General features: G+C 39.1%; 1 protein-coding gene and 2 long non-coding RNA genes across 9 annotated transcripts; 1 reads left to right on the top strand and 2 right to left on the bottom strand.

Annotated features, from left to right (window-relative positions):
• Positions 1-155: 155 nt before the first annotated feature.
• LOC103982949 (F-box protein At5g46170) lies at positions 156-2,916 on the bottom strand. 2 transcript variants are annotated; one of them, XM_009400056.3, is made up of 2 exons: positions 1,412-2,916; positions 156-620 (listed from the first exon to the last, which is right to left on the bottom strand). In XM_009400056.3, exon 1 carries the CDS (start codon positions 2,646-2,648, stop codon positions 1,449-1,451), a length of 1,200 nt encoding a protein of 399 aa, XP_009398331.2. In that variant the 5' UTR covers positions 2,649-2,916; the 3' UTR covers positions 156-620; positions 1,412-1,448. The 2 variants fall into 2 exon arrangements, with proteins under 2 accessions (XP_009398331.2, XP_009398332.2); XM_009400057.3 differs by having other exon boundaries at positions 156-614.
• A 945-nt stretch (positions 2,917-3,861) lies between these two features.
• On the bottom strand, positions 3,862-9,030 carry LOC108952517 (uncharacterized). Of its 2 annotated transcripts, XR_001977529.2 has the most exons (4): positions 8,894-9,030; positions 8,606-8,764; positions 4,398-4,684; positions 3,862-4,316 (listed from the first exon to the last, which is right to left on the bottom strand). It is a non-coding gene; the product is annotated as an uncharacterized LOC108952517 (long non-coding RNA). The 2 variants fall into 2 exon arrangements; XR_010486368.1 differs by having other exon boundaries at positions 4,398-8,764.
• Positions 8,589-13,920, top strand: LOC103983478 (uncharacterized). Of its 5 annotated transcripts, none has more exons than XR_010486364.1 (11): positions 8,596-9,642; positions 9,758-9,937; positions 10,722-11,573; positions 11,793-12,002; positions 12,166-12,243; positions 12,333-12,457; positions 12,641-12,708; positions 12,792-12,853; positions 13,051-13,151; positions 13,337-13,441; positions 13,539-13,920. It is a non-coding gene; the product is annotated as an uncharacterized LOC103983478 (long non-coding RNA). The 5 variants fall into 5 exon arrangements; XR_010486365.1 differs by having other exon boundaries at positions 8,600-9,642; positions 10,722-10,840; positions 11,183-12,002; XR_010486366.1 differs by having other exon boundaries at positions 8,627-9,642; positions 10,722-10,840.
• Positions 13,921-14,198: the final 278 nt, after the last annotated feature.

Raw genomic sequence — 14,198 nt, 5'->3', positions numbered from 1 at the left:
CAGGCAAATGAAATAAGATTTTACAAGAAATAAGATTTTATATCCAACACAAACACTTCCAGTATTTCATACAGGAAAATGAGAGAAAAGAAATGATTTCTCATCATTCCAGTGCCAGAAAAGATGTATCCAAATCTGTACGCTTGCATAGGAAATAAACCCAGAACACCATGGATGATTGCAATCTGATATTTGCAATCTATTTTTTATCCCAATAAGAACATAGTACATACTGTACAGTAGTGGAGCTTAAATTGGAAATTACGGCTAAGAAGTTTGATATTGGTAGCATAAAAACTACAATTACAATAAGTCCATTACCGAAGGCTACAATAACCCCTACACCATTTACAAGCAAAGGTGAAGATAGCACTCTGTGGTTGTATGTGCCGCAATTGTAAGTTTACACATGGAAGCAGCCCAACAGAGAGGTGCTCCGCCACTTCGCCGGACATTGGGCGTTTGCATTTGAAAATTCACAGCATATAATCATTGCATTAGCAGATGAGTTAGAGGTTACCACTTACAGGCAGGGTCCTTTGCCAGGGGCCTAAGATGTTGTCATCATCCTTAAATGTATACTGATTACCATCCCTTGGAGACATCCATTGGACCTACAACTTTCACAGAAAAAAACCATTAATTCTGCATCTAGTAACCATTCATGTTTGCTTGCCCCTAAAGAACTACAGTGTAAAAGATTTCAAGTTATTCTTGATATACTTTCTGTTCTAAAGAATAAAAGCAAAGGCATATACACACCAAAGGCAAATGAGATCATAGGTAACGCATAAGATACAACGCAACTGTGGACCATAAGATTAATGCTTCAATGTCATATAATATACTGGATACCCCAAATAACCTTACAAGTAGATAGTCCATTATCTGCACAAACAGTTGATGATCCAAAATATTCTAAAAGAAAACAGTGATCAATGCCGAATTGACATAGTAATTCTTATCAAGTATAGTTTCTCATTTATGCTCATAAGCCTGTCAAAACTATACAACTACACAACAATTGGAACAAATAACCAGGATTACAATAGAAAATATATAAAAGAGGTGCAACATGCTATATGCTTTTGGTTATAACATATTGGCATTGGACAATTTTGGTTTATGAAAGGCAAGTAAAGAATGCATTTGTAGATCGCTTTTCACATGTATACCACTTTGATTCTTGTTTACACACATACAAACACAAACCACAATCCAAGTTACTTTTAATCTAACAGTAGCTTTCTTCATGATGTTCACCGTCATAACGCGGCAAACAGGATGGCTTATAACCAATTTCCAGTTCCCATCAAACAACCTAGCAATCTGCAACCTTGATTATCTCTATAAAAATCTTGCAAATTCAACTTGGAGTTCTCCTTTAACTCGAGTAAGATTTAATTTTTACCTGTGGACGACCAAACTTGGGTTTGGCTTCTGTGGGCTCAGAAGGAATTCATCTCGAGGCAATAAGTCCTCCTATTCATGAGCATCTTGGCTGCTGTCCTGTATGGCTCTTCAAAGGCATCTGAAACCCTGCAACCATCTGAGAGCCCGACAGATCCACCGGCTGCCCCCGTCGTCCACTCCTCACTTGGTTTGATGGCCAACAATGTCGCACCCTTCAACAACATCCCATCCGGCAACTCGAGCTGCTGTGCATACCACAGACGCATGCTTAGTGCCGGCAGAAGTGTCCGTTGCGAGCACCCCGAAGCCATCACTGGCTTTCCCCTTAATTCCTGCAGTTGCCGCCGGTCCATGGTCAGCACCCCCTGCCCATCGGCATCTGTTAGATGCAAGCTCTCTAATGTTTCATGGTCAGCCACAATAGGATGGAGAAGATAATGCCGCGCTGAGGCGGCAATCAGCGAACTAATAGTCCACACCACCCTCCGCTTCAAGCTTCCATCAGTATAGAACGAATCTGGCATGCTTCCGCAATCATCACCGACACAAGCGTCCTCGAAACTAAGACTAGGATTAGGGTTTGGGGAGTCCGGGGAAATGGAAGACGAGAACGCCACGGATGAGGCACTAAGGATGACGCAGCTATCGAGGGTGGATCCGAAGTCCGCCCTCCACTTCAAGAGGACGCCGTCGTCGACGCCGAGCTCACCGTCGGGAAGCTCGATGCGGAGGCGCCGGATCACATTGAAGTTCTTCAAGACTTCGGTCGGGGAATGGTGGGAGACATCGGACGAAGTTGAAGAGAATGAAGAGGACGATGGCGCGGACTTCCTGGCCGCGGTGAAGGCGGCGGCGGCAGCAGCGGAGGAGGAAGAGGAGGGGGACAGGATTTGCCCGAGAGCCACGAGGGGCTTGACGAGGCCGCCGAGGACGATGCGAGCAAGGTGGGAGAAGACGCCGCGGGGCTTGTCTGACGCGGCAGCGCCGCCCGCCTCGGCGACCCGGGAGAGGGAGGGATCGTCGGAGATGACACAGTCGACTCGGACGACGACCTCGTCGACGAGTCGGACGAGGGCGTGGAAGCGGCGGGAGACGACGCAGCAACGCCCCAAGGCCTTGACGTCGCCGACCAGGTTGAAGATCACAAGGAGCACCGAGTCCGGCAGCCGGTCGAAGTGATCGATCCCCTCATCCTCCTCCACCGGATCCCAGTGGTCCGGCCGCAACCCGTCCATATCCGCCGCGGCTACGCCGCCAGAGGACAATATCGGGCCGGAAAATTCGACGGAATGCGGTCGAGAAACAGGACCAACTCCTCAGGAGCAGATCGAAAACCCTAGAAAGGTGCCATTTTCCGAGGCCATCGGACGAGATTATATCGAAGAGAGATCCGAACCCTAACCCTAATCCCCACTATTAGATTGGCCAGAAGCACGACTTTTAAAGGGTGATGGGAAGGAAGAAGAAGAGAAAGGTGGAGAAAGGAGCGGTTTCCTTACCAAGGAAAGAAATAGGACAAGAAATAATAAAAGGGAGAGAGTAAACCTAATTCAAAATATTTTAATAATTAGTTTTATGTATTTTTTTATTAGTAAAAAAAATACTTAATTAGCTAATTATTAATATCCTCTGTCTCCCACTCTAATTAATTAACCAAAGAACTTGTCCTTCTCTTTAATGGTGAATATTGCTTTCTTCCCTCTCTCTCTCTCACCCTCCCTCCTAACTAATTAGCTAATTGATTAATTAGTTGATTAATTAATCTCACATGCCAAGAAAATTAGGAGTAGGGGATGATGAGGATTAGGGATGGTGTAATTGGAACCATTTTAATTAAGCTTTGAGATTATTAGATCTACTCTACTCATAATAATTAGCTTTGAAATTATTAGGGATGTCTTAATAATTAGCCCTAGTCTACTCAAAATCCTTAAGAGCTAAGCTTTACATGTTCTCTAAGACATCATGATTGAGAGGGGTGGCTTCATCATGTGGAAAATAATTGTCTTTTTTTTTTCTTACTAAAGGATTACTTCCCATCAATTTGATAACATTTCTTTTACTATCCCCTGACCATAGAGTTGACATTTACTTTGAAGCCTCCATAATTGATCTTAACGTGATATCACTGAATATATATATATATATATATATATATATATATATATATATATATATATATATATATATATATATATATATATATATACTGTAATGAACCATTCATGCTCATCAGACTAGTATTCAATCAAAGATATTGTTAGGAATAAGAGTATAATTTCCTTTGTTTCATTGGATTTCTAGGTCAACAAGAATTGGACAGCTAATTTAGCTACTTATTCATATCTGAGATTGAAAAAAATTATGTAGGCATATATTTGACACACACACATACTAATGCATGTATAATTAGAGTCTTAACTTCTCCACATACATTTTTTGTACATATTAAAGTATTTTGTATATTAAACTTGTAAGATGAAAGGAAGCCCAAAAATATAGACAATCATGAATTATTTGAGCCATTGCTTGCAGCCAAATTCTAATTCAAACTCAAAACAATTGCTGGAATCAAATGATTCTCGAAAATTTTGTTAGTGTATAGGAAGATCAATGCAGGAATCAGTTTGGACTCACCATTCAATTATGTTCAATCATAGATACTGCAGGAAAGGGTATGGCATTCATGTCTCCAGTGCAACATGTATCACATCAGACATCAACATGTAGGGCCTCTTTGCCAGCCACTGGGTGTTCAATTTGGTGTAGTATCAAAAAAAAGCTTCCAAGATTTATTCTTTTGGCTGGCTTTTGTGTTAGGCTTTTATGTTGGGCATCCAACAAGACATTCATGAACAGAACAGGTGAATGACAGGATGTTCTTGCAATCATATGCCATAGTTCTGCCACCATAAAAAGATTGTATATAATTATCAAGCTCTATAACAAATGTATAATCCAGAATTATGAAGCATTAGTAATACCTTGTTCTAGTTTGAGAAGCTTTGAGATTGTGATGAACTACCTAATTGCCTGGAACCATATCACATTATAAATTTATAATGTCTAATGAGTCAAATTGTATGAAAGTTTACCAGTAAGCAAAATTTTCCATTGCTTTCCTCGAGTTCTCTCACCAAATGATCAAAGACAAACAATACAAACGTTGAATGTGCTTCACCAGACAAATTCTTGAGCTCCTCTTTTTTTGTATGCCAACCTCAGAAAAATAATCTCTAATCCAATCGACCAACATTTTCGCCGATTTTTCCTGTCAAAATAAAGAGAGTTACACCCTTGAAACTAGCTAATAGCATACATTAACATAAATTGTTGTCAACCATCTGAAATGTCATAACTGAGATAATCTACATCTGTCTACTATTCTCTAAGTTGCATACTATTTTTCTGTACAGGATGTTTCTCATTAATTCTGAGCATTTTTTTTTTATTTCTGAGGACACTGCTCTCTCACATTAATTCAACTGCTCACCCATTGGCATATGAACAAAAGATGGAACAGGAAGATTGATTGGAAGAGAAATGTTTTCATTTTCTGAAAGAAAAGAGCTCTTTGATGTGCAGTGAAGCAAAAAGGAAGTCAACTTAGGGATAAGTCTTAACTTTGGACCTACCAATATGCTGCCAGTATTTATGATCATAAGCAGACATATATCTTCCACTCTCATGATTGCCATGTCCCATGTATGTGATATATGTTCTATGCTTCCTAACTAATAACTATAAAATATTCTCCAGCCATGACAGCATTAAAAAAGTATTCATGACAAGGATGGATCACCAAACAACTATTTAATGGTAAACACCTGTTCTTTTATCATATCAAACATCAGTTTCAATGGGAAAATACCACTTCAACACCTGAAGAAAAGGCAGCCAAGGATCCGGGGAAAGGTTGGATTAGATATGTGTAGACTGCTATTGCAACATGAACCAATCCTATTAAAGTTCTTATTAGAGTCAGCATAATGTAGCATCAAGATCCATGCATCCTCACCTTGATATTATAATTTAAAGGGGAAAAGGAATACAAATCATACTCTTTAGGCTAGTCTTTTTGGTAAGAGCTTGGACATAAAAGTGAAGCAATGTCTGGGAACATGTTCAAGGTCAACTGGAATAATACACAGTTCAACACAAAGATTACTTCTTTTTAATGTTTTTGTTCTTTTTTCTTTCACTCTATGTTTGGATGCATGGTATGATACTTCCAGTTCATACTTGATTTCACAAGTTCATAAATAAAGTCTAAGTGAAAAGGCTTCTTTACACTTTCTTCCTCAAACACAAAAAGAGATCTGACTGTATTCCTATTGTGGGAGAGCACATAATGAAGTACAAGTGCATATCACAGGCAGGTGTAATCACAATCCTTATATGATTTCTTCCATGCAAAGAAAAAAAAAAAAGAAACCCATATATCATGTTTAAAAAATTAGACCATTTAGTAAGGAAAATTAAGGTGGATTGAGGTGTCACAATAGGCAAAGAATGTCCAGGAAGAATAATGACAGATTAAATCACTTCCAAATGTTTTCTCAATAGGAAAAAAGAATGTGGAAATTTTTGTCTATTGGTGCTGTTGCCAGAAATCAAGCACCTGTGAAGGCTATGCCTAATGCTGTGGCACAGTGAAGAATCAGTTCAACACTAGAGAAATCGATCTCTTGACATGGTTTTTGAATTGATAAATGGATATGCGAAGAGCTCTTGTGAGTGACAGATTTCCTAATCTTTATAGGGCTGCTGCAGAAAAAGACTGCATGATTGATCATCTTGCTGATTTATTCTATTGTTGCTGAGAGACATCATGAATTCATGATCTACATACTGTTTTCGGGACAAGCTGATATCATGTGTTACCTTTGCTTGCAGTATCATCCATGATCAAGTCTTCACCAAGAGTTCCTTGTGTTTTATTGACTGGATCGAGAACATAAGAAGATGAGATAACTTACAGGTTTTTACAGCATTGATGGGATAGCAAAGCACATCTGTTGGATTGACACACAAATTCTCTACATGTGAAGTAGGTAACCAATCCATTTCAAGACCATCATAATGGAAGGTCCAAACCATAAGAACTCAAAATCAAATGAGTGAAGCAGATAAGCGCATGCAACTCAAATCCAAATGTTTGTTTATAACAGTGATAATTAAGTCAATAAACAAGTCCAAACCATAAGAACTCAAAATGAAATGAGTGAAGCAGATAAGCACATGCAACTCAAATCCAAATGTTTGTTTAAAACAGCGATACTTAAGCCAATATACAAGTCCAAACCATAAGAACTCAAAATGAAATGAGTGAAGCAGATAAGCGCATGCAACTCAAATCCAAATGTTTGTTTATCATGGTGATAATTAAGCCAATATACAAGATCATCACTCCCAAGAAGTGGTAACACTGAAACCAAAACTGCCAAATGGACTACAGGCTCAAGTTTCAGAAATTGATATCCATGTATGCACAGTTGGAGAAAACAAAAAACTTTCAGAGAACTGCCTCATGTAATTTCCAGAGTGACAAGGGAACTTACTGTTGCGTAATCTATGGCGGACATTCTAAGCAGCAGACATTGGAATTTCCTGACCATTATAAGTAAAAAAATATGCATAATTCTCATTTAAGAACAGCTAAATGCCTGTTTGAACTGAGAAAAAGGATAAGACACTAACATTCCTTGGCTACAGAACTATGAGGGAAGTGGTTAGAATATATGATGAAATCAACCCTTAACAAATCTTTTCTGGAAGTAAGAGATTTAGCAAAAAGCTAGATGTCATTGTCTCCATTGATATAAGAAGAAAATTAGCATGCATATTTGATACTCAAGAATCAGTGAAAGATTAAAGAACAAAGATTTGCATATTAAAATGCTCTTTCTTCAAACCATATTATCAGATGAATTCAATGTTTTTCTTCCCAAAGTAAAAAAAGAAAGAAAGAGAGCACATGTTGACAATCTGAGCCGAGAACTTGTTAAATACTAAAACAGAACGCAAATAACCCTTCCATCTATTTGAGCATGGAAATAATATGAAGGACACAAAACCTATGCAACATCCATTGAAAGGGGTACACTGGCAAAAACATTTGCACTGAATTAATGAGGAATATGATCTTAAAATGAAAGATCATTAAACCTTATCCAACCATGTTACAAATGATGACTGATGAATTATGAGTTATCATCCTACGAATATTTACGAACATTGTTGCTGACAATCTCCAGTTTATATATAGAAAAAGAATCTCACAAAAAAAAAATCAAGCAATTTTTCTCCATCATATCTGTATTGCCTGCTTGAAATAAATTTTCGATAGCCTTGCAAAAAAATCCGACGAAAAAACAGATTAGAGACATGACTGAAAGCAAGTCAATGTTGTAGGGATCGTTCAGAACCTCCACTCTCTAAGATCAAAGAAATCACTATTCTAATGTCAATGTTACATCATCCGCTCTGATGTGCATGAGGTATTTTCTGAGGTTTGTGAAATCAAATGCAATCTAAAAGCTTGTTGTTTGGTTGGCAACTCCATACTTAATAGCCCTACACAACTTCAAATCAACTTGCTCATGATCTGCATTATGACCATCACATTAGCAATACAACAACATCACCTAGAGCGAATTGCTGCAACCACTGATTTAGATGAAGGCGAGCTTAATCTGTCATATACGGATGCCATTCACATAAACAATTGTAGTACAACTTGAGTAACTTCCTGTAGGTACATGCAATGTCTTGACATTCAAAACTCTTGCAGATCCATAATCACAAGTTATTTTACAACTAGAATTCAAGTATCAATTTTCATACAATTCCCATTCCGCCAATTCCCTGTGATGTGCTGGTTGGATAAAAGGTTCTCAATTTCATGTATCCGTAGCCTGTACAGTACCGGTCAGGGTTCGGATCAGTATTATAACGGTCCATATCAGTGTATCGAGCGTACACCAGTATGTACTAAGTTTTAGAAAAACACTTTAAAAAAATACTAAAAATGAAAAAGAAACTTCCTGGGGTTTGTACATTTACTATACCGAATTATATAATCCCTATAGCGGCCATCACAACCAATCAACCAAAAAACAACCAAGACAAGAAAAAACAGAAAGAGGGAGGGAAATCATGGGCACATAAATAGACTACGGATATTACCAACCTTTCTAACCCTTGAAATCCAACCCTTTTCTTCCAACTTAGTATCGATCGATTGTCCCACCATGCTTGATCTCCGTCACCTCGAATCCCTTCTCGCTGGACGACTTGTCTCCTCCTCTTCTTCGTGCATTAACCAGGACACATGACCAAGCCTCCATCCCTACACCAATAGAACAGAACCAACCCAACCTTTCAATCATAAAGATCTCAACTTCACAAATAACGAGAAGTCTCAAAAAGATCGTCTTTTTCTTTTGTTTAACTGAAAGGATCCAAGTGTAAAACCAACCTTCTTGAGAGCTCTACGTACGACTCCCGAAGCTAACAGACGCCGAGAGGGAAACAAGAAGCGGTTCCCGAGGAAGGCCGGAACCGAGAGAAAGGGGAGCCAACGAGGGCAGAGCGAGGCAACGGAGAGCGGAAGACATGGGGCGAGGTCTCATGCTTGAAGAGCACGAGGAATACAAAACCCTACACCCTCGTCAAGGGCGACTACCCTGTAATCCGCCGATGAGAGCGAGCCCGAAGGCGCCATGAATGATGACGATGCTACTCGCATGCTGCTTCCACCACGGGATGATGCCATGGGAAACCGTCGGCCAGTGCGGATGAGCGGCCGGCCGACGGGAGACGCACAAAACCGGCAACCCATCCAAGAACGAAGCAAAATGCGCAATTAAAAGAAAATAATGACGTCTCAAAAAACCCTATTTATCATTGTAGATTTTCATATGGCATACAAATAATTATAATTAATTAATATATTTAAAAGAAAATGTCTCTAATATTTCTTCTCTCAGACTACGGAAGAAAAAAAAAAAGAAATTATAATTATGTTCTATCCTCTACTGTCATTGCTTAGGTTATTTGCTCTATCTCACAGACATGTATAGCTAATTAATCTTTTTAGTTATGCTTAGTGTGATGAATGGATGTATTCTTAGATAGCAGGAATCTTCTGTGCGTACGTGCTTCGGTCTTGAGCATGTCATGTAATCCTCCACTTCAAGTTTCGAATCGACTGTTCTGTGGAAGGAGGTAAATGACTCAGATATGGCGTAGGCTTGTGGAATATGTTCTCTAGGTTGACATTTAAGCTTGTTAGTTTCTGCTTTAGCGATTAATTTGGTGGATTTTCTGTGTTCTTTGACAGATTAGTGGAGGTCTTGGAAGCGTGTTGCGAGTGAACATGAGCATGGAGATCAGCAAGGTTATGGAGTATGAGGCAACTGCCAAGCAGAAGTTGCCTAGGATGGTCTTTTGACTACTATGCCTCGGGCGCAGAGTGCCAATGGACTTTGAAGGAGAACAGGGCGGCCTTTTCAATGATTCTGTTAGCACCTTTCTTTTGTTCTATTGTTCTTTGCTGTGCTTTGCTCTTCGTCTTAAAGTTATGTAGTTCTTTTGAGGGAGTATAAAAGATATCATGATTCACATGTTCTATCCTTCATGGTTCTTTACATTTTACTAAAAGGAATCATGTGGCCTTTCTAACTAATAGTATGTCAAATATCAAAAGTGCATCTTTATGATGGCACAACAATTTCATCGACTTTCTGAAGTGCACACCATTTGTTTGCTGATATGTCTGGTAGAATTGTCTAGCGTATAAGCACTAAGGTTCACAGTTTTACATCCTAGTGAATGAGTCCTTTGGTTCTTTCTCTGATCTTGTGTAATGGTTCTTTTACACACTAGTAAGATTGATAAGACTCATGAATCTGCTATAGTCTGATTTATACTTCTCTGATCCGAGAGTTCAGATTTCTTTTTGTTATGCAGTAATGGCTGATCTTTACAAGAGATGGGACTTTTTTTCTTATCATTTTCTATTCAAGGGTTTCTTTTCATGTTTCTAGTAGTCTTGCTAATAGGTTCTATTCATTTACTATGGCTGTACGGTATTAGAATTAATTACTTGAGTTACAGTCAAACAAGCATGTTCTTAGTTTCTGCAATATGACTAAGATGCCTCACAGTGTCTTTGAAGTAACTGGAAATGTGGTGTCCTAAAATATCTTATGAAATTCCACCAGGAATTTTGCTCAAAACATATTATGAATGATCGACTGCTCTGATGTTCATGACGCTGAACCTTCTAATTGACTCTGAACCAGGTTCTGCCGTCGCATACTCATTGATGTCTCCAAGGTTGATATGACCACAACTGTACTAGGTTTTAAGATATCGACCATGATTGCTCCAACAGCAATGTAGAAGATGGCCCATCCTGATGGTATGGTTTTCCTGCACCTTGGGTGTCTTTCATTTGCACCAAGTTTCAGGATGTATACAAATTTTATTGCCTTTACCATGTCACTATCGAAATCAGCTGGCCTTCTTAGATTCATGATCTGAAGTTGCAACGTGGTATCCTTTTTTCTTCTGCTTTTATATTGTGAAGTGTGGATGAGTTTTTGAACCACATGCTTGGATATCATCTAAGAAATTGAATTACTGCATTTAGTTGCTATTGTCGCCTCAGGCATAAGTGTCAAGCTATCTACCATATTAATATTTTGCATTGCTGCATCTTACAAATGAACCTTCTAATGTTGAATCTCTTGTTATGCCTCAGGAGAGTATGCTACCGCAAGAGCAGCATCGGCAGTTGGCACTATTACAGTTGACTATTGTTTCTTGTGTTTTTTGTGGTCTAATAATTTGATCCTAATTATACTTAAGCATCATATATGGACCTTAGAGACTATCAAGATCATTCGGTTAGCCAATAGACAAACTGCAGTTGCTAGGAAGTCATGGTAATCCGAGTGATTGGACAAACAAATTTTTGGCATGACAAAGCTTCATGTAGAATTGAATTTTGTCCACTTCGAAGTCCATAATTTTTTTTTGCAGAAACTTATTTTGGAATTTCTTTTCAAACTTATCTAAATTGGTGACCAAGTTGGCTGACCTTTTTTCTACACAAAAGAAGAGATAGCATATGGAGATTGTGAGTAGCAAATGTAAGTACATTTTGGTGGGAAATTTGTGTCATGTTCATTCTTGGTATAGACTTCCTATTATTATCTTGGTTATGCATTGACTGTCTTTGTATGAATAATGGTGCTATGCTTCATGAATGAAAACACCTCTTGACAGATATCTCTTCTGCACTGCAAAATCCACCATCCTCAAGAAAGATAATGACTATGAACTCTTATGTTCTGATTCTCTCAATGCAGATTGATTATTATTTAAGAAAATTTAAGGAGGAAGTCATTTACTGGACGAAGTGCAATGCCTTAACTGTATCATATACAAAAATGGTGTGTGAGTCCCTGATTTGGTGGAGCAATCTACCAAGCAGCATGGATTAATCAAGAGAACTGAATAGAGAAGCACAAATTTGTTAGATTTGCTTCATTGTGCACTTGAGACTTCCACTTGCCAAAGTAATGCTCAGATCATGTAGCTGATTCCCTTCAGCTCGTTGCTAACTGCAAATATGCTATCCTGAAGATTTGATTCAGAGAAACTCTTTGAGCTATTGAAAAAGTGAGAATGTAGTGCATATCTATCTCTTGCTTATACGCATTTTATGTATTTCTTTGGTAGACACTGTCATCATGGGCAACTTCCAGAATCGAAGAGGTTGCTTCTACAGGACCAGGAATTTGATTCTTCCAGCTCTATGTAAGCATTATCTTCTAATATTGAATATATTTCTTTAATGTTTAAGGTAAAAACTTGATTTCAAGAAGTTTTCAATGTAATCTTATTAGGTGTATAAGGATAGGCACGTAGTTGCACAGCTTGTCCAAAGAGCTGAAAGAGCAGGATTCAAGGCAATACCACTTACAGTCGACACTCCAAGACATGGCTGGAGATAAGCAGACATCAAGAACAGGTATATGCTTGAACACTCCAAAGCATCGTCTTTTAAGTGCTTATTCTCTTGCACTTGTTTTGAGCATGATAGAGCAGGATGGCCCTTGACCTTCCCCCTGCACCCAGTTGCTGGTTTTACTCTGATCAGTTGTTTCTTCATAATTCATAATGTTGTGCCGTCCTATTCTTGAATGTTCTGCAGATTCACTTTGCCACAATTTTTGACACCCAAAAAACTTTGAGGGTTTGGACCTTGGAAAGATGGACAAGGTGATGAATAACGGTTTTCTCTATGCAATTTGAACTTTACATTGTTAGTATTTGTTGCACAATTCATCAGTTGTTTTGTGCAGACCGATGACTCTGGCCTTCCTCATATGTAGCGGGTCAAATTGATCGATCATTAAGCTGGAAGGTATGCAGGTTTATCACCTTGATCCTTGATTAACATTACTTGATTAATGTTTGTAGATGTTAATCACTACTATGCCCATTTTTGTGAAAGGAGTCCTTACTGCAGAGGACAGTAAGCAATGTCTCTTCTATAGCTTCCTGTTTATTAATGTTAGACCAATTGATTCATCGAACAATGTGTTTCCTTTCCAAATGCAGCGAGACTTGCGATTCAAGCGGGTGCAGCTGGTATCACTGTCTCCAACCATGGAGCTCGTCAGCTTGATTACGTTCCAGCTACAATCAGTGCACTGGAAGAGGTACATATGCAACTCGAACCGAGCTTTTCTTAATCACAAGAAGAAATCCACTGTGTGCTTGAATTGATCATGGAATCTTCGTGGTTGGCACGTGAACATAAACAAAACCTCACATGTTCTGAGAAAAGAATGCATCAAGATGTCCTTTTGCAGTGTTCTAAGAACCATCTTGTGTGCAAATTTAGGTTGTCAAAGCCTCACAGGGCCGTGTTCCTGTCTTTCTCGACGGTGGCGCTCGCAGAGGAACTAATGTGTTCAAGGCTTTAGCTTTGGGAGCCTCTGGTGTCTTTGTGAGTAAACATGACAAAGAAAGATTCATCGCTTCTCCCACATTCCAAGATTCCACATGAAACAAGAAAGTTACCTGTGAATTCTGGTCGATTGCAGATCGGAAGGCCTGTGGCGTTTGCTTTGGCTGCTGAAGGTGAAGCTGGAGTGAGGAAGGTGCTGCAGATTCTGTGAGACGAGTTTGAGCTGACAATGGCATCGAGTGGGTGCACTTCACCGAGAGAGATCACCCGAAGTCACATAGTGACTGAGGCAGACAGCCATCTCCCTGCATGCCTCGAGGTTATGATGCTCCTGAGGTGATTGCCGGCCTCGTTCAACAAGAACAGATCTGCATCAATATCTCTTGATGTTGGACTCTCTTCTAATCGTGGCAATGTAATCTAATTTTGTATGTATATTCTTTTAGCATATTTGGTCACCAATCTGATTCAAGAATTGCCAGATGAAGTATATATGCCAAACGAGAGATTCTCTGTCATGATGAATCCATCTTAAATTATGATAAAGCCAATTTATCATGGTCTTAGGAACATGATTATAGTTCCTACATTGCATGAAAATTTTCATCAGCTAGTCTTTAGAATCTTAGAATTCACCATTAACAACTAAGAATGTGCTTGCAGATTGACAAAACCAGAATTAGCTACAGAAACTACACATACTGTTAGATCCTGTCGTGAGTTATCGTGGATTCATTGTGTTCAGGCTTTTTCCCCTGCATCCACCACACTGGTTCCTCCCATCTGCTGCTGTGAC

The sequence above is a fragment of the Musa acuminata genome, chromosome BXJ2-4 (assembly GCF_036884655.1).
Source record: "Musa acuminata AAA Group cultivar baxijiao chromosome BXJ2-4, Cavendish_Baxijiao_AAA, whole genome shotgun sequence".
In the NCBI taxonomy this organism is placed as follows: Eukaryota; Viridiplantae; Streptophyta; class Magnoliopsida; order Zingiberales; family Musaceae; genus Musa; species Musa acuminata.
Note: the sequence above shows the minus strand (reverse complement) of the source record. Positions and strands in the feature narration are given on the sequence as shown.

Coding starts and splice junctions, on each gene's coding strand:
- LOC103982949 (XM_009400056.3), bottom strand. CDS start 2,648: ATGGACGGGTTGCGGCCGGACCACTGGGATCCGGTGGAGGAGGATGAG.